Genomic DNA, 19,732 nt, shown 5'->3' with positions numbered 1-19,732 from the left:
GTATTTTCCTTGCCAGAAAAACCGATACCGATAACCGATATTTAAAATATTAGCGGCCTTTTAAGCATTCTAGTACAGTTAAATAGTTAACACACACACACACACATGGACACAGCGGTCTAAGGCACTGTATCATTATCTCAAAGAGCCTGGTTCGAATGCAGGCTCTTTGGCAATTGGCCCAGCGTCGTCCGGTATTGGCTGGGGTAGACCGTCATTGTAAATAAGAATTTGTTCTTAACTGACTTGCCTAGTTAAATATAGGTTACACACACACACTGACCAAAAAGTTATTTTGTTGCCATTTACGCATGTCCCCATTACCAGTAAAACATGATCAAAACCTATTTCTTTCACTTACTTGCTGTGCTGTTTCGTTGTTCAGTCGTTTCATTCTCAACCAGGAGTTCTATGGAACGCCGTTTGGGTCTTTGCATGTCAAAAAAGAAACAAGTCAAATAATACTATTTGATGTGTCAAATAAGCTTGTTGACCAATCAGGACATGAATATGACTGCACGTCATATAATTTAATGCGTTTCTAATTTTTTTTAATGTAGTTCTTACACCTTGATTACACATACTCGTATTTCATGTCACAACGATTCATCGATTCATATGCTATGATGCTTGTAAAGTTGTCTCGCGCACCTACAGTGCTGGTCATTAAAAAAAAAGCTAGCTAGCTAGCTCATGGATGCAAACAATGTTTTTCCCCAAAAACATAGCAAAACGACATCTGTTTCAGTAGCTATCGTTAGCTTGCTAAGTTTATATCTGGGTGTCATCTAAAATCACCCTAATTTATAAGACAGTTCTTATTTGATTAATGGTGGTCGGACCCATCTATGTGAAGCTAGCCACAATAAGGATTCGCCACAATAGTGGACTTTGCGGTTAGCCTTTGTTGGGTTCGACATTTTGAACATTGAGATATTAAATACATGATAGAGAAGAAGCATAGACTCAAAGGAGAAAGTTAAGGGTTCTCTGTAGAATGTGTTTGATGGAGAAGAGGAGAGCGAAGTGTTTATATAGGGAAGACAGATGGTTATCTGTGGATTAGGTGAAGGAGGGGTTGAGGTCAGCAAATGAGGGGTGAGGTCAGTTCCCCTTAAGGGAGCAATCAGGGTAGTATCTGGTTACCTTCTTCCTGATGGGGCATAAACTGTAAGGATTGGAGAGAGGGAGTGTCTTAAGTGGGATATAAGTATCTGGATGGGACAAATGTTGGGTTGTCTGAATTACACCTGTACATAACCTTTGGGCAGAATTAAACTTGGTTAAAGCTTCTCTTGTGTCTGTGGGTTATTTCTTTTGAATTTTAAGAACCTAACCGCCTTCAAAATTAAAGTATGTCATTGACAGTGATGCAAATGAATACAAATAGTAGAATTATGCCATAATTTAATAGATTATGGTAAACGAGGTTGGAATGTTGTTATATAAAATCACCAAAAGACAATAATCTGTTGAAATCACACTGGATGTATTATACTTTAGAATTGCATTGGGGGCATACTTATTTCACTGTACAGCCTTAACCCATGCCATTGATACACAATCCATAGGTATCAGTCTACTCGATGAAAACCCAGAGAACATTAGCATCATAGCTCTTATTGCCGGACTCTGAAATAACTGAATTGAGCCACATTTATTGTCAACCTATGTGTATTGAACACTATTTATTGTTGGGGAAGAACAATACTGCGTGGATGTTTTGGAGTCTCATAACTCGGAGGTGGGCATTGGGGAAAACATATATTGGGTATTGAGAAGACTGTTGGCCCATTGATCCCCAATCCTTAGGGAAAGCTGTACAGTGCAATATGAATGTCAATACACACAATAGGCTGACTGGGGAGTTGATTTCACACAGTCACAGTCCTGCGATAAGAGCTACAACACCTAACATTTGCATACACACTATACAGTTGTGTTCTGTGGGTATCACAGAGTAGACTGATACCCCATTTCATTGCTTCACATTCCAACATTGTTTAACATTATCTAGTCTAAATATGGCATAATTCCACCAATTGTAACCTTCTGCATCACTTTCAAAGAGGTAGTTTTATTTTGAAGGCAAACTGCAAATTCCACTATTGTGCCTAATCCTTATTGTGGCTAGTTTCACAATACATAACCCAGTCAGGTCGAGCTTCACTAGCCAGATGAAGCTAGCTGGCTGCTTATAATGTTAGCTTTGGGCAACCGGGTTAAGTAGCTGGCTAGCTATTTATTTTCATGAACTGAAGTTAAGTTAAATTTCAATAGGCAAACAACAAGTGGCAATCTAGCTAATACTTACTAACAAGGATTCCTAAATCATTGCTAAGAATAGTGAAAATGACTGCAGTTTCTACTGGTCATGGTTTTCAGGCTGGTTGTATTGGTGCTAGCTAGGTACCAAACTAAAGCTAGCTAGCTACCACATAATTTGTATTCGAACAAATAATGCTTTATTACCAACGCGGTATTGTAAACACATCGTTCGTGGCCGTTGTTTTCTTGTTTGCAGACTGTATAAGTGTATAAAGTCAGGACATCTGCTGTCTCAGCCACTGCCTGACAGCACCCCAAGGCTCGATCCTAGGTCCCACACTTCTCAATTTACATCAACAACATAGCTCAAGCAGTAGGAATCTCTCATCCATTTATATGCAGTCTTATACTCAGCTGGCCCCTCTGATTTTTTGTTAAACGCTGTACAACAAAGCTTTCTTAGTGTCCAACAAGCTTTCCTTGCCTTTAACCTGGTTCTGAACACCTCCAACAAAGGTCTGGTAAGAGTGCCCCTCCTACCGGAGGATGTGGAGCTTGAGGTAGTCACCTCATACAAGTACTTGGGAGTATGGGTAGATGGTACAGTGTCCTTCTCTCAGCACATATCAAAGATTCAGGCTAAGGTTAAATCTAGACTTGGTTTCCTCTATCGTAATCGCTCCTCTTTCATCCCAGCTGCCAAACTAACCCTGATTCAGGTAACCATCCTACCCATGATAGATTACGGAGACATAACTTTGAGATCGGCAGGTAAGGGTGCTCTCGAGCGGCTAGATGTTCTTTAGCATTCGGCCATCTGATTTTCCACCAATGCTCCTTATAAGACACATCACTGCACTATATACTACTCTGTAAACTGGTCATCTCTGTATACCTGTCGCAAGACCCACTGGTTGATGCATATTTATTAAACCCTCTTAGGTCTCACTGTAAAGTTAGGTGGAGGTGGAATATCGGTCTGGGGCTGTTTTTCATGGTTTCGGCTAGGAATCTTAGCGCTACAGCATACAATGACATCTTGTGCTTACGTTCCAACATCTGGTGGTGGCTTTTATAGCAGCAAAGGGGGACCAACTCCAAAGTTTGAGACTGATCCAATGAACCATAACATTTTTGTTCAAAATGTTGTATCAATACTGCCCAAATGTGCCTAATTTGTTTATTAATAACTTTTCATGTAACAAAACTGCACTCTCCTCAAACAATAGCATGGTATTATTTCACTGTAATAGCTACTATAAATTGGACAGTGCAGTTAGATTAACATGAATTTAAGCTTTCTGCCAATATCAGATATGTCTATGTCCTGGGAAATATTCTTGTTAGTTACAACCTCGTGCTAATCGCATTCGCCTACGTTAGCTCAACCGTCTTGCAGGGGACTTCCCGAACCTGAAGAAGTTCATGCATTTGAGCCAATCAGTTGTGTTGTGACAAGATAGGGGTGGTATACAGAAGATAGCCCTATTTGTTAAAATAGAAAGTCCATATTATGGTAAGAATAGCTCAAATAAGCAAAGATAAATGACAGTCCATTACTTTTAGACATGAAGGTCAGTCAATCCGGAAAATTTGACGAACTTTTAAAGTTTCTTCAAATGTAGTCGCAAAAATCATCAAACGCTATGATGAAACTGGCTCTCATGAGGACAGCCACAGGAAAGGAAGACCCAGAGTTACCTCTGCTGCAGAGGATGCTTGTATGCTGTAGCGCTAAGTTCATTAGAGTTACCAGCCTCAGAAATGGCTTCCCAAATAATTGCTTCAGAGTTCAAGTAACATCAGTAATCTCAACATCAGCTTTTCAGAGTAGACTGCGTGAAACTACTACTAAATGACGCAAATAAGACTTGCTTGGGCCAAGAAACACGAGCAATGGACATTAGACCAGTTGAAATCTTTCTTTTGGTCCGATGAGTCCAATTTTTTAGAGTTTTGGTTTCCAATCGCTGTGTCTTCGTGAGACGCAGAGTAGGTGAAGGGATGATATTTACTTATGTGGTTCCCACTGTGAAGCATCGAGGAAGAGGTGTGGGGTGTTTTGCTGGTGTCACTTTCTGTGATTTATTTATAGTTCAAGGCACACTTAACCAGCATGGCTACCACAGCATTCTGCAGTAACACTCCATCCCTTCTGGTTTGGGCTTAGTTGGACTATCATTTGTTTTTCAACAGGACAATGACCCAACACACCTCCAGGCTGTATAAAGGTCATTTTGACCAAGAAGGGGAGTGATTGAGTGCTGCATCAGATGACCTGGCTTCCACAATCACCCAACCTCAACCCATTTGAAATGGTTTGGGATGAGTTGGATTGCAGAATGAAGGAAAGCAGCTGACAAGTGCTCAGCATATGAGGGAACTCCTTCACAACTGTTGGAAAATCATTCTAGGTTAAGCTGGTTGAGAGAATGCCAAGAGTATGCAAAGCTGTCATCAAGGCAAAGAAAGGGTGGCTACTTTGAAGAAACTAAAATGTAAATAATCTTTTGATTTAACACTTTTTTTTTTGTTGGTTACTATATGATTCCATATGTGTTATTTCATAGTTTAGTTTTCCTCACTTCAGAAAATCGTAAAAATAGAGAAAAACCCTTGAATTTGTAGGTGTGTCCAAACTTCTGACTGGTACTGTATGTCTGTCTGTTTGGGTTCAGAATTGTGTAGCCTACACTGTACACATTTCAGTACAGCAGCCCAAGTCACAGGGCAGTAGTAGAGGAGCAGCATTACTCAGCCTTTGAGGCTCTGTCCATCAGTTGCAGGGTTCTCGCTAAGTGTTGTAAAGCGCTTGTCACAGCCAATTTGCATGAGTGATGATACAGCTGCAGCGAAGAAGGCTCTGAGTCCAGCCTGGACTGTGGTAGAGGATAGGGAGCCAGGGACACACACTAAGACACACACACACACATGCACAACCACACTGTCATTAGAGATAGTTACACATTCACACTTACCCAGTCATACTCCAATAAAGACACAATATGCTGAATCCCCAACCAATCCCTTTCTCTTCCACTTCCCCCCGACCCTCCGTTTGTGCATTAACACGCACCTCTTCCATATGTAGTGATGTCCCAAAGCTAAGGGGGTGAAATCATCTAGTTCGTAGGGGATAATGAGACCCTCTGATAGCCATTTCGACCAAGCTTATTGATCCCTCTGTGGCTAAGTTGGTAGAGCATGTCACTTGCAACGTCATGAGCGTGGGTTCGATTACCGCTGGGAGCACCCAAATAAAAACAATCATGCACACATGACTAAGTTGCTTTGGTTAAAAGTATCTGCTTGATGGCATATTATATTATCCCTTCACCGCTCTTGTAGTCACCCTCTGATAGTGATAACAGAAGGACTTCCAAGCGAGTTGCTTGAGGCTATGGGCTAGTTTGGGATTGGGGGATATTTTCACCCAATCACATCATTCTCTGTTCTACTTCCTTTATCCAGGTGATCCCCTGTGCCCAAAGAGACGCTCTCTTCTGTCTCCACGAGAACGGCTGCATCACTCTGAGGGTGTGTCGCTCCACCACTGCACCCGACGAATCAGGCAAGCACCCGTCCTCTACTGTCACTCACACAGTCAGTCAATCTTCTCTCAAAAACAAGAACTCCTCTACTCTACCTCTGTCACTCATTTGTTCCATTCATCCATCTTCTCTCAAAAAGAACTAATCTACTCTCACACTCTCTGTCCATCTGTCAATCACTCCTCCATTCATCCATCTAGCAGTCTAGACTGCAGTAAATAACCCAAAACTCTTGCACGTCAATAGACTGTATATTTTCACATTCTCCTCTGTTAGTGAGAAGTGCTGATGACTCTGAAAGCGGGGAGTCAATTGCGTTATCTTTCTCCCCCCAATTTCTTTCTTTCTCTCTCCTTCTCCCTCCTACACTCTCCATCTCATAATGTGTGTGTAGTAGCTGCGTCAGATCCGGAGCAGAGTGTCCAGGAGCTGGTGTATGACCTGCGTTCCCAGTGTGATGCCATCAGGGTCACCAAGACCGTGCGACCTTACCGCATGGTCATCTGTCCGGTCAATGAGAACAACGCCGCCCTGACGGTCAGCGACGGCCGTGTCATGCTGTGGGAGCTCAAAGCCCACGTGTCCAAGCCTACGGTCAACCCTAGGTGTGTATACATACATACACACACTCTTTGAACGTGTTTTGTTTAGTTATAATAATTCCCTTCCTCCCTCAGCTCGGGTTTGTCCCCCCTCTACGCTCCTGTGGCATTCTGTGGTTCACCACTGGGTCAGAACCAGAAGAAGATTCAGGACCTGTCTCTTAACACCATGATCGGTACGCATATCTCATCTCAACTAGACACACCTGGGGCATGTTCATTAGGACAAACCATAGAAAAATGTTTTGCAATTGAAAATGAGCATTTCTTATTGGACAAGTTCAGATAGAATCTCCCTGTTTTGGACCATTTCCTTTCTTTTTGTGCCTAATGAACACAACACATGGCTGGGCTCTTGTATTCACTCAACACAGAAATCAAATCAATACATTCAGGTCATGCTTCTAATCTATGACTTATAAATCATCTTATCGCGTACACAGTACAATAGTGTGTTCAAGGCAGCAATCACCGTTCTCAATTCTCTTGAAAAACGAATAATTCGAGATGAGGCAAGTCTTAGAATCTTTTCAGAAGACCAACAAAAAAGAATCCAAACACCGGCTGTGTGCCAGGGCCCTTTAGACATCCTTCATTGCAGTTTGCCTGAGCCGTGTGCACTCTTAGCCCCGAGGCGACCATTATCTCTCCCCCTTCTGTCATTTCTTGTTTCTCATCAACCCTGACTCGCTGACTACTGCTCGCACTGAAAACCCCAGCAAAAGAGATCTTGTGAGTAGGTTGTTACTTTTCTCTCCTTTCTCTCTTTTTTATCTCTATGTGTTGCTCTCTCCTCTCTCTTACTCCCCTCCCTCTATCGCTTTCTCCCTCCCTCTGACTAGCTATGCCTGTAGACATCTAAATGCGGACATTGTGTTGTGCTCTTTAGATTTGAGACATAATGAAGCAGCTAATAAAGAATACTAGTGTGTACATGTGGATGAGCGGTGGGAGATTCAACGTGCGTCAGTTAGTGTTGAGTATGAGAGCCATTGGTTTTGTTTTGTGGTCTGGAGTATACACTGTATATATTGATGTTGGTAGAACAGAGGAATGGCCCACTTTCACCCCTTTTAGCCTAGTGAATAGAGTAGCCCAGCTGCAGATGGAAGCTGACTGCTGGGCCGTGTTCATTAGGGCACGCAACATTTTAAAATGCTTTGCAACAGAAAATGGATATGATTGTTTCTTATTGGTGTCGTGACTTTTTAATTGAATTAATCTGATGACCGTTATTTACCCAATCAGCTAACTAACTTTTTTGACTTCATTTTAAATTAATCATATAACAATTAACTCATTAGGAATATGGGGCACCACAAGAGCGGTTGTTTTGAGTTACCATCTCCCGAATTAAACTCTAAAAGTCTTTACCTATCACATCTATGAAACAGTCAACATATTAATCATAACCTCTTATCATATCATCATTCTGAACAGTCATAACCTCCTTGGTTCTGCAAAAACCCCAGCCTTAGGATTCAGTACTACACAAAGTGGTTTAATTATTTATTTACTAGCTAACTAAATAATAACACAGGATAACATACACACTTAATACATTAGGAAAGGTCCCTAGCGAACTGACACAACATATGGCGGCTTGTTACACAACGACTTGGAGAGGGAGGGTGAAAAAGAGACCTTTATCTTCGATACATTTTAGAAACTATTCTCATGACTAATCACGAACCGCCGCCCATTTGGAGTAAGAAATCATGAATGTGAGTGTGAATGCCTTCCTTTGCCGTTTAGCTCTGTCGGAACCAGCCCTCCTTAGGAAGGGTGATGGATTGGCCTTTTAAGCAGCATGCTTTGTAAGGCTCTGATTGTCCGAAAGGGGTCGCCCCTTTCCCGTCTTGTACTGTTGTTCACTCTGGAAGATCCTCCATGGAAGATAGGCTAGCCAGCCGTGTCGATGGTTCCTATTAGATGATGAGAGTAGCGTACTACGGTGATTTGAGAAGAGTAGTACAATAGGATGGTTTGAAGAGTAGTAGGATTGTCCCACTTAAATTCAAATTTCTAGACATTTGACTTAGGACAGCTAATCAGCCGTACCAGTGATTGTCCGAGAGGGGAGTTTTCTTCTCTCTACACCTCGTGTTGATAGTCAGAGTTCGAACCACTTTACACGCGCCGCTGCAGCCTGGTGATGTTCTGGTCCCTGAGGTGAGTTAATTTTCTTCACCCCGTGAATAAACGCTTCTCATGTTAATTTCTTTACCAGACCTTTAATGCAGTTTTGTCCTCTCTGACCTCACTCGGGGCGTGGCTATTCCCTATATAGCGCACTACTTTTGACCAGGGCTCATATTGCTCTGGTCAAATGTAGTGTGCTATGTAGGGGATAGGGTGCCATTTGGGACAGAGGCTAAGTAAAGCACTCCATATGAAGGAAATAACAACATGGGCTAAGCCTAATAGTACAGTCAGACAAAGGGGAAGCTATGTAAGGACTAAACCCCTGTAATGACTCATCCCCTGCACTGTCTCTCCAGGTTATATTCAAATGGCCTTGAATTACCAGGGAGAATCCAGAAACAACCCATAGCTCCTATCCTCTAGATCAGTGGATAGGAGCTAATATTACATTAAAAATAATCAATCATTTTGCTATTTTTTTGGCCTTCTTACATATAAAACATTATTTGTTCATCATGAAGGGTGTGCTTGAAAGGATGCACATAACTCTGCAATGTTGTATTGAAGAGAGTCTGTCTTAAATAATTTTACGCGGGGATTCGATCTTGCAACCTTTCGGGTTACTAGTACAACACTCTAACCACTAGGCTACGCTGCCGCCCGAGTATGGGGATGAGGTAGTTGGATGGGCTATTTACAGATGAGCTATGTACATGTGCAGTGATCAGTGAGCTGCGCTGACATATGGGGCTTTGGTGACACAACGGATGGCACTGTGATGGACTGCATCCAGTTTGCTGAGTAGAGTGTTGGAGGCTATTTTGTAAATGACATCGCCGAAGTCGAGGATCGGTAGGATGGTCAGTTTTACGAGGGTATGTTTGGCAGCATGAGTGAAGGATGCTTTGTTGCGAAGCCGATTCTAGATTACATTTTGGATTGGAGATGTTTAATGTGAGTCTGGAAGGAGAGTTTACAGTCTAACCAGACACCTAGCTATTTGTAGTTGTCCACATATTCTAAGTCAGAACCGTCCAGAGTAGTGATGCTGGACGGGCGGGCAGGTGCGGGCAGCGATCGGTTGAAGAGCATGCATTTAGTTTTACTTGCATTTAAGAGCAGTTGGAGGCCACAGAAGGAGAGTTATATGGCATTGACGCTCATCTGGAGGTTTGTTAACAGTGTCCAAAGAAGGGTCATAGGTATACAGAATGGTGTTGTCTGCATAGAGGTGGATCAACGAATAACCAGCAGCAAGAGCGACATCATTGATATATATACAGAGTAGAGAGTCGGCCCGAGAATTGAGCCCTGTGGCACCCCCATAGAGACTGCCAGAGGTCCGGACAACAGGCCCTCGATTTGACACATTGAACTCTATCAGAGAAGTAGTTTGTGAACCAGGCGAGACAATTTTAGGAACCAATGCTGTTGAGTCTGCCAATGAGAATGTTGCGTTTGACAGGGTCGAAAGCCTTAGCCAGGTCGATGAATACGGCTGCACAGCAATGTCTCTTATCGATGGCGGTTATGATATCGTTTAGGACCTTGATCGTGGCCGAGGTGCACCCATGACCAGCTCTGAAACCAGATTGCATAGCGGAGAAGGTACGGTGGGATTCGAAATGGTCGGTAATCTGTTTAACTTGGCTTTCGAAGACCTTAAATCAAATCAAATCAAATTTTATTTGTCACATACACATGGTTAGCAGATGTTAATGCGAGTGTAGCGAAATGCTTGACCTTAGAAAGGCAGGGTAGAATATATATAGGTCTGTAGTAGTTTGGGTCTCCCCCTTTGAAGATGGGGATGACCGCGGCAGCTTTCCAATCTATGGGAATCTCAGACGATAGGAAAGAGGGGTTGAACAGGCTAGTAATAGGGGTTGCAACAATTTCGGCAGATAATTTTAGAAAGAGAGGGTCCAGATTGTCTAGCCCGGCTGATTTGTAGGGGTCCAGATTTTGCAGCTCTTTCAGAACATCAGCTATCTGGATTTGGGTGAAGGGGAAGTGGGGGAGGTTTGGGCGTGTTGCTGTGGGGAGCGCAGGGCTGTTCACCAGGGTAGCGGTAGCCAGGTGGAAAGCATAGCCAGATGTAGATAAATGCTTGTTGAAATTATCAATTATAGTGGATTTATCAGTGGTCACAGTGTTTCCTAGCCTCAGTGCAGTGGGCAGCTGGGAGGAGGTGCTTTTATTCTCCATGGACTTTAGTGTCCCATAACTTTTTTGAGTTTGTGCTACAGGATGCACATTTCTACTTGAAAAAGCTAGCCTTAGCTTTCCTAACTGCCTGTGTATATTTGTTCCAAACTTCCCTGAAAAGTTGCATATCACGGGGGCTCTTCGATGCTAATGCAGTACGCCACATGATGTTTTTGTGCTGGTCAAGGACAGTCAGGTCTGGAAAGAACCAAGGGCTATATCTGTTCCTGGTTAAAAAAAAATTGAATGGGGCATGCTTATTTAAGATGGCGAGGAAGGCACTTTTTAAAGAATAACCAGGTATCCTCTACTGACGCGATGAGGTCAATATCCTTCCAGGATACCCGGGCCAGGTCGATTAGAAAGGCATGCTCGCTGAAGTGTTTTAGGGAGTGTTTGACCGTGATGAGGGGTGGTCGTTTGACCGCAGACCAGTTACGGATGCAGGCAATGAGGCAGTGATCGCTGAGATCTTGGTTGAAAACAGCAGAGGTGTATTTGGAGGGCAAGTTGGTTAGGATGATATCTATGATGGTGCCCGTGTTCACGGATTTGGGGTTGTACCTGGTGGGTTCATTGATCATTTGTGTGAGATTGAGGGCGTCAATCTTAGATTGTAGGATGGGCCGGGGTGTTAAGCATGTCACCGTTTAGGTCACCTAGCAGCACAAGCTCTGAAGATAGATGGGGGGAAAATCAATTCACATATTGTGTCCAGGGCACAGCTGGGGGCAGAGGGTGGTCTATAGCAAGCGGCAACAGCTTGCTAGAGACTTGTTTCTGGAAAGATGGATTTTTAAAAGTAAAAGTTAAAATTGTTTGTGTACAGACCTGGATAGTAAGACAGAACTCTCTGCAGTAGATTGCAACACCGCCCCCTTTGGCAATTATATCTTGTCGTAAAATGTTGTAGTTAGGGATGGACATTTCAGGTACGTGGTTGCAAAGGGCATCAGTCTCTTAACAGCGCGATTTGCAAAGGCAGGATACTCTGAGTGCATCCTAGTCCAGATATCTGGCAGTGGCTTCTGATTCAATTCAATTTTCACAGAACCGCTTGTTGCAATTTCGATAAGGCTCTCTTGTTCAGATATCGGTAAGTGAACTGGAGGCAGGGCATGAAAGGGATAATGAATCCAGTTGTTTGAGTCGTCCATTTCTGGAAAGTACCTGCGTAATTGCTCACTCAGGTGCTTCGCTATATCACATTTGACATTGTCCGTAAGCTTGAGTTAATTTGCACACAAAAAATCATACAATGATGGAAAGACCTAAGAGCAACAACTTCTTAATCATAGCCTCAATTTTGTCCCGCACATTGAATATAGTTGTGGAGAGTCCCTGAAATCCTAGATTCAAATCATTCAGATGAGAAAAACACCACCCAGATCGGTCAGATGTTTGAGGAACTCATCATGCAAGCGGTCAGACAAGTGAAACATTTTGGTCAGTAAAGTAAACTTGAAGCTTGTCTCTCAATAAAAATAAAAAACATGTCGATACTTTGCCCCTTGATAACCAGTGCACTTCTTTCTGTATGTTGTAAAAGCGTTACATGGTCGCTGCCCATAGTGCAGACAATACACGAGACTTTAGGGGCCTTGCTTTAACAAAGTTAACCATTTTCACTGTAGTATCCTAATCTGCCTGTCAGGCAAAAAAGCGTAATGAAATTGTTGCCAGCAGAGCTGGTTATGCTGTTTTCATGTTATCCAGAGGTAAACAAATAATCGGCCAGAGCGCCAAGTGTGTGCTCCGAGAGCGAAGCGAGATGGCTAAAGCTTAAGAGGGTATGAACGATGCGGAGTGGGTGTTGACAAAGAAGCGCTCTTCACTAGATACCAACATTTTCAAAGGCGATTTTCTCAAAAGTGAGTTTACAAGTTGATCAATTTTCAAAGCAGAATAACTTTCCCATTGTTACTTGAATGCAGTGTATGATATACCATTTCGTAGTTCTGTGTCTCTACTTTTATCCAATGTAAAAAACACCATTTCAAATGTTGCTGCATAAGACCGAATCGAGGTGGTGAGTCAAAAATATTGAACAACCATATATCTTTTGCATGCCGTGGCCTAATAATGCCAATAGTTCCAAATTATTGAGCAAATAAAGGGCGTTCTAGTCACCATAAAAGGTGAATGGAGGTGTTTTATGCTCTTTCATGAGCCAAAGTTTTGTGACAGGTCTGATTAATAACGGGAAACATGCGTATGTATGGCTTTATAAACAGATGCTATTCAAATATATTTTGCATGGTAAATGGTAAATACACTGCTCAAAAAAATAAAGGGAACACTTAAACAACACAATGTAACTCCAAGTCAATCACACTTCTGTGAAATCAAACTGTCCACTTAGGAAGCAAGTGGCTCAGGTAGTGCAGCTCATCCAGGATGGCACATCAATGCGAGCTGTTGCAGGAAGGTTTGCTGTGTCTGTCAGAGTAGTGTCCAGAGCATGGAGGCGCTACCAGGAGACAGGCCAGTACATCAGGAGACATGGAGGAGGCCGTAGGAGGGCAACAACCCAGCAGCAGGACCGCTACCTCCGCCTTTGTGCAAGGAGGAGCAGGAGGAGCACGGCCAGAGCCCTGCAAAATGACCTCCAGCAGGCCACAAATGTGCATGTGTCTGCTCAAACGGTCAGAAACGGACTCCATGAGGGTGGTATGAGGGCTCGACGTCCACAGGTGGGGGTTGCGCTTACAGCCCAACACCGTGCAGGACGTTTGGCATTTGCCAGAGAACACCAAGATTGACAAATTCGCCACTGGCGCCCTGTGCTCTTCACAGATAAAAGCAGGTTCACACTGAGCACGTGACAGAGTCTGGAGACGCCGTGGAGAACGTTCTGCTGCTGCCTGCAACATCCTCCAGCATGACCGGTTTGGCGGTGGGTCAGTCATGGTGTGGGGTGGCATTTCTTTGGGGGGCCGCACAGCCCTACATGTGCTCGCCAGAGGTAGCCTGACTGCCATTAGGTACCGAGATGAGATCCTCAGACCCCTTGTGAGACCATATGCTGGTGCGGTTGGCCCTGGGTTCCTCCTAATGCAAGACAATGCTAGACCTCATGTGGCTGGAGTGTGTCAGCAGTTCCTGCAAGAGGAAGGCATTGATGCCGTGGACTGGCCCGCCCGTTCCCCAGACCTGAATCCAATTGAGCACATCTGGGACATCATGTCTCGCTCCATCCACCAATGCCACGTTGCACCACAGACTGTCCAGGAGTTGGCGGATGCTTTAGTCCAGGTCTGGGAGGAGATCCCTCAGGAGACCATCTGCCACCTCATCAGGAGCATGCCCAGGCATTGTAGGGAGGTCATACAGGCACGTGGAGGCCACACACACTACTGAGCCTCATTTTGACTTGTTTTAAGGACATTACATCAAAGTTGGATCATCCTGTAGTGTGGTTTTCCACTTTAATTTTGAGTGTGACTCCAAATCCAGACCTCCATGGGTTGATACATTTCTTTTCCGTTGATATATTTTTCGTGTGATTTTGTTGTTGGCACATTCAACTATGTAAAGAAAAAAGTATTTAATAAGAATATTTCTTTCATTCAGATCTAGGATGTTATTTTAGTGTTCCGTTTATTTTTTGAGCAGTGTATATGTGCCAAAACGTGGATCTGAATCATAGCTAATAAATATAAATATTTGTTTTTTTAAATGGCGCCAAGAAAAATTGTGTGTGAAATTTACACAATGGTAATAAATGCGGCCCCTGATGTGCTTATTTACCAAGCTGAGCATCTGGACAAGGTTGCTGCCACCTGGCGGATGGAGTGTGGAATTGTATCATAATGTATTTGTTTTTGTCATAACACTAACCTTGCCCCCCTATCACATCTCCCCAACAAAAATAAAAAATTAACAACTGTCACCACTACTTAACTTTTACACTTTTTTTCTATTTATTTTACATAAAACTTCCTTAGCTGAAGAAAAATAATGTGCAGTTACCCAACCTGACTTCAGAAACCCTAATCTCTGAGATAAAGCAATTCTCAAAACCAGAAACCAGTCAGAATCCTAAACCGTCAAATTCACTGCTCTACACTAATTATTTTCCTTACACAAGTATCTGACTTATCTAACAAAATACGGGACAACCTGTAACCCTTCTGTTTCTTAACTGAGAGACCAACTACATTCACTTGGACCATGGTCACAAGCCAGAAACTGCATCTAATATGTAGCCAGGGAGCGATAAGAGACTTGGAGCAACCTCCATCAGGGACAAGTGTACATCGACCACAACTTCCCACGTAACAGATAGGTTGAAGCCTGCTTGAAAGAGATGCTAAGCTGCTAGCCATCAAGCTAACAAAGTTGGTACCAAATGAGTTGTCCAATGGAGCCCTCTTTGTCTGGAGAAGTAAATGAACAGTTCCAGCGCTGTAGGAGCTGTTTCTACTACTTTGTTTTGGGACAAACCGGATCACAAATTTTCAATGCGGCAATTATTTACTTGCCGAGGACTATAGGCTTGAGGAGGCTTCCTTGATTGCGCAGGTCGCCAGCCTACGTAAGAAACTGGGGAAGACGCGGATTCATTGAATCAGATGGCTCATTAATCACAAAACCAACTGATATTGCCTTCGACTTTAATTATTTTTTCTTTGGCAAAATTAACAAACTTTGGCATGAATTGGACAATTTTCATGTCATTGTAATTGAGTACTTTTGGGTGTCAGGGAGAGTATGGAGTAAAAAGTACAATATTTTCTTTCGGAATGTAGTGAAGTAAAGGTAGCCCAAAATATAAATAGTAAAGTAATGTGCTTCACTGTCTTTAGATATTTTTGTCAGATGTTACTATGGAATACTGAAGTATAATTACAAGCATTTCATAAGTGTTAAAGGCTTTTATTGACAATTACATGAAGTTGATGCAAAGAGTCAATATTTGCAGTGTTGACCCTTCTTTTTCAAGACCTCTGCAATACACCCTGGCATGCTGTCAATTAACTTCTGGTCCACATCCTGACTGATGGCAGCCCATTCTTGCATAATCAATGCTTGGAGTTTGGCAGAATGTGTAGTTTTTTGTTTGTCTACCTGCCTCTAGGATTGACCACAAGTTCTCAATGGGATTAAGATCTATGGAGTTTCCTGGCCATGGACTCAAAATATCGATGTTTTGTTCCCCGAGCCACTTAGTTATCACTTTTGCCTTATGGCAAGGTGCTCCATCATGCTGGAAAAGGCATTGTTCATCACCAAACTGTTCCTGGATGGTTGGGAGAAGTTGCTCTCGGAGAAGTTGCTCTTAGGCAAATTGTGAGTGAGCCAACACCCTTGGCTGAGAAGCAACCAAACACATGAATGGTCTCAGGATGCTTTACTGTTGGCATGACACAGGACTGATTGTAGCGGTCACCTTGTCTTCTCCGGACAAGCTTTTTTTCCAGATGCCCCAAACAATCGGAAAGGGGATTCATCAGAGAAAATGACTTTACCCCAGTCCTCAGCAGTCCAATCCCTGTACCTTTTGCAGAATATCAGTCTGTCCCTAATGTTTTTCCTGGATAGAAGTGGCTTCTTTGCTGCCCTTCTTGACACCAGGCCATCCTCCAAAATTCTTCACCTCACTGTGCGTGCAGATGCACTCACACCTGCCTGCTGCCATTCCTGAGCAAGCTCTGTACTGGTGGTGCCCCGATCCCGCAGCTGAATCAACTTTAGGAGACGGTCCTGTTGCTTGCTGGACTTTCTTGGGCGCCCTGAAGCCTTCTTCACAACAATTGAACCGCTCTCCTTGAAGTTCTTGATGATCTGGTAAATGGTTTATTTAGGTGCAATCTTACTGGCAGCAATATCCTTGCCTGTGTGAAGCCCTTTTTGTGCAAAGCAATGATGATGATGGCACGTGTTTCCTTGCAGGTAACCATGGTTGACAGAGGAAGAACAATGATTCCAAGCACCACCCTCCTTTTGATGCTTCCAGTCTGTTTTTCGAACTCAATCAGCATGACAGAGTGATCTCCAGCCCTGTCCTCGTCAACACTCACACGTGTTAACGAGAGAATCACTGACATGATGTCAGCTGGTCCTTTTGTGGCAGGGCTGAAATGCAGTGGAAATGTTTTTTGGGATTCAGTTCCTTTGCATGGCAAAGAGGGGCTTTGCCAGTAATTGCAAAATATCTCATCACTCTTCATGACATTCTGGAGTATATGCAAATTGCCATCCTACAAACTGAGGCAGCAGACCTTGTGAAAATTATATTTGTGTCTTTCTCAAACTTTTGGCCACGACTGTACATGTCAGATACCACAGCGACTGTAACACTTAACAAAGAGTTGCAGTTAGTTTCAGAGTGGGTGGAAAGGTATGTTGGTCCTAAACATTTCTAAAACTAAAAACATTGTCTTTGGGACAAGTCATTCACTAAACCCTAAACTATATATTCTTATACATAATGTGGAAATTGAGAAAGTTGAGGTGACTAAACTGCTTGGAGTAACCCTGGATTGTAAACTGTCATGGTCAAAACATATTGATAGTAGCTAAGGGGAGAAGTATCTCCGTAGTAAAGCACTGCTCTACCTTAACAGCACTATCAACAAGGCAGGTCCTACAGGCCGTAGTTTTGTTGCACCTGGACTACCGTTCAGTTGTGTGGTCAGGTACCACAAACAGGGATTTAGAAAATTGCAATTGTCTCAGAACAGGGCAGCACGGCTGGTGTTTGGATGTGCACAAAAAGCTTATATTAATAATGCATGTTAATCTCTCCTGGCTCAAAGTGGAGGAGAGCTTGACCTCAACCTGCAGAGAGCACACGACATCACATGCAGTCCCTTTAGGAAGTATTCACAGCCCTTGACTTTGTCCACATTTTGTAGTTACAGCCTACATTTGAAATGGATTCAATTTAGATTTTTGTGACTGGCCTTCACACAATACCCCATAATGTCCAAGTGGAAATGTTTGTAATTTTTTATTCATTTGAAAAAATATATATCTTTAATGTGTTGAGTGAAAAAGTCTTCAACCCCTTTGTTATGGCCAGCGTAAATGAGTTCAGGAGTTAAAATGTGCTTAACATAATAAGAACCCACTCTGTGTGACTACTCTGTACCCCACACAAACCATTATCTGTAAGGTCCCTCAGACGAGCAGTGCATTTCAAACAGATTCAACCACAAAGACAAGGGAGGTTTTTCAATGCTTACAAATGGGTTAAAAAATATAAAAAAGCAGACATTGAATATCCCTTTGAGCATCGTGAAGTTATTAATTACACTTTGGATGGTGTCTCAATACACCCAGTTACTACAAAGATGCTGGCATCCTTCCTAACTCACTTGGCAGAGAGGAAGGAAACCGCTTAGGGATTTCACCATGAGGCCAATGGTGACTTTAAAACATGTACAGAGTTTAATTAATGGCTGTGATGGGCGAAAGAGAGTATGGAGCAACAACATTATAGTTACTCCACAATACTAACCTAATTGACACAGTGAAAAGCAGGAAGCCTGTACAGAGTACAACTATTCCAAAACGTACATCCTTTTTACAACAAGGCACAATGTATGAATTTACATTTCAGCAGGACATAACCTAAAACACAATACCAAATCTACACTGGAGTTGCTTACCAAGAAGACGGCGAATGTTCTCGAGTGGCCGAGTTAGTTTTAACTTAAGTCTATTTGAAAATATATGGCAAGACCTGAAAATGGTTGTCTACTAATGATCAACAACCATTGAACACAACCCCTAGCAATGGTGGTTGTAAACTGTAGCTTGGGAAATGGAACTGAATTATTTGTCCTTTCTGTAATGAGCTCCAAGAGGGATTGAGTCTTGCTCCTTCTAAGACGGTGAGATCTCTGTTAACCCTTTCCATACTGTGTGTTGGTGTGTATCCAGGTCAGAGTTTGGTTTCAGGAGCAGACCCACCACCCCCATCACTGCAGCAGGAGGTACAGCTGAAGTTCCTATTGACGGGGCTACTGTCGGGGCTTCCCCTGCCCCCCTTCGCCCTGAGGATGTGCCCCCCACTGACCACCAAGAACATCAACCACTACCAGCCCCTACTGGCTGTGGGTGAGTACTGCAGATCAGTGTGACCCTGTATTTGGGATGGATTTAAATACACACACACACGACTGGATAGATGCTTGCTCATACCTCAAATCTCCCTTTAACACTTGAATGGACCCCTTTTCAAGCTAATGATCAGCCATTCTTACAACTATGAAACAGAAAGCCTATGTGTTGGAACACGGTAGCAGCTTCTTTTTATAACGACAAAATAAAAATACCCCAACCACCAAGACGCATGGTGAAAATTATGAAACATTAGTAGCCTAAACATCATTATAAGCGTCAAGTGGCCATGATAAATTGTTAAACTCGGCACAAAAGCAATAACGGCAAAGTTGATATGACAGCAGTCAAAAATAGTCCTATTGTCAGTTCGAGCTTATTGTGTGCATCTTCACGCAATGGCATCAGTTGGATTTCATTTAGCTGTTGACATAATTTTCGTAACTCACTTGCTTGACACACTTTGAGATACCTTTGTTTGGTTGTAGTGTGTACGTCTCCAGTTTTCTCTTCATTGTCTTCCCGTTGTCTTGTTATTCTTCAGCACTGTTGTGGAGTACAACGACTGTGCAGGTGCCTTATTTTGCACAGAGGGAGGAAGCTCCTGTCTCCCTTTGTTCATGGTGCCAGCCAAACTTATTTTTTTTTTGCAAGCAAATTGTTTGCCAATGACAGTGAAGTGAAGAAATTGTCCATGGTGACATTTCTCCCCTTGCCAAGGTAAGATTCTACAAACCCTATCACCACATTCCCCAACACTTGCTCACTTGCTGCCCGATGTGGATATTTTCCCAGACATTGAATCTCGGTCAACATGTACAATTATGCACACTCCCACTGTGTAGCCCACTCCAAGTAGGCCAGAGTAGACTGATAAGACAGCTTTGA

At 43.0% G+C, this 19,732-nt stretch overlaps 1 protein-coding gene across 2 annotated transcripts in view; it reads left to right on the top strand.

Annotated features, from left to right (window-relative positions):
• wdr11 (WD repeat domain 11) overlaps positions 1-19,732 on the top strand; it is a 150,314-nt gene that overhangs the window by 39,049 nt on the left and 91,533 nt on the right. The window contains exons 7-10 of one of the 2 annotated variants that reach the window (XM_065023446.1): positions 5,740-5,839; positions 6,217-6,424; positions 6,497-6,597; positions 18,665-18,841. In XM_065023446.1, the coding sequence (XP_064879518.1) occupies positions 5,740-5,839; positions 6,217-6,424; positions 6,497-6,597; positions 18,665-18,841 (586 nt within the window). Of the gene's footprint in view, positions 1-5,739; positions 5,840-6,213; positions 6,425-6,496; positions 6,598-18,664; positions 18,842-19,732 lie in introns of both variants that reach the window. The other variant, XM_065023445.1, reaches the window with a different exon arrangement.

Source organism: Oncorhynchus nerka, linkage group LG10 (assembly GCF_034236695.1).
Source record: "Oncorhynchus nerka isolate Pitt River linkage group LG10, Oner_Uvic_2.0, whole genome shotgun sequence".
NCBI lineage: Eukaryota > Metazoa > Chordata > Actinopteri > Salmoniformes > Salmonidae > Oncorhynchus > Oncorhynchus nerka.
This window is presented reverse-complemented; position numbering and strand designations above follow the sequence as displayed.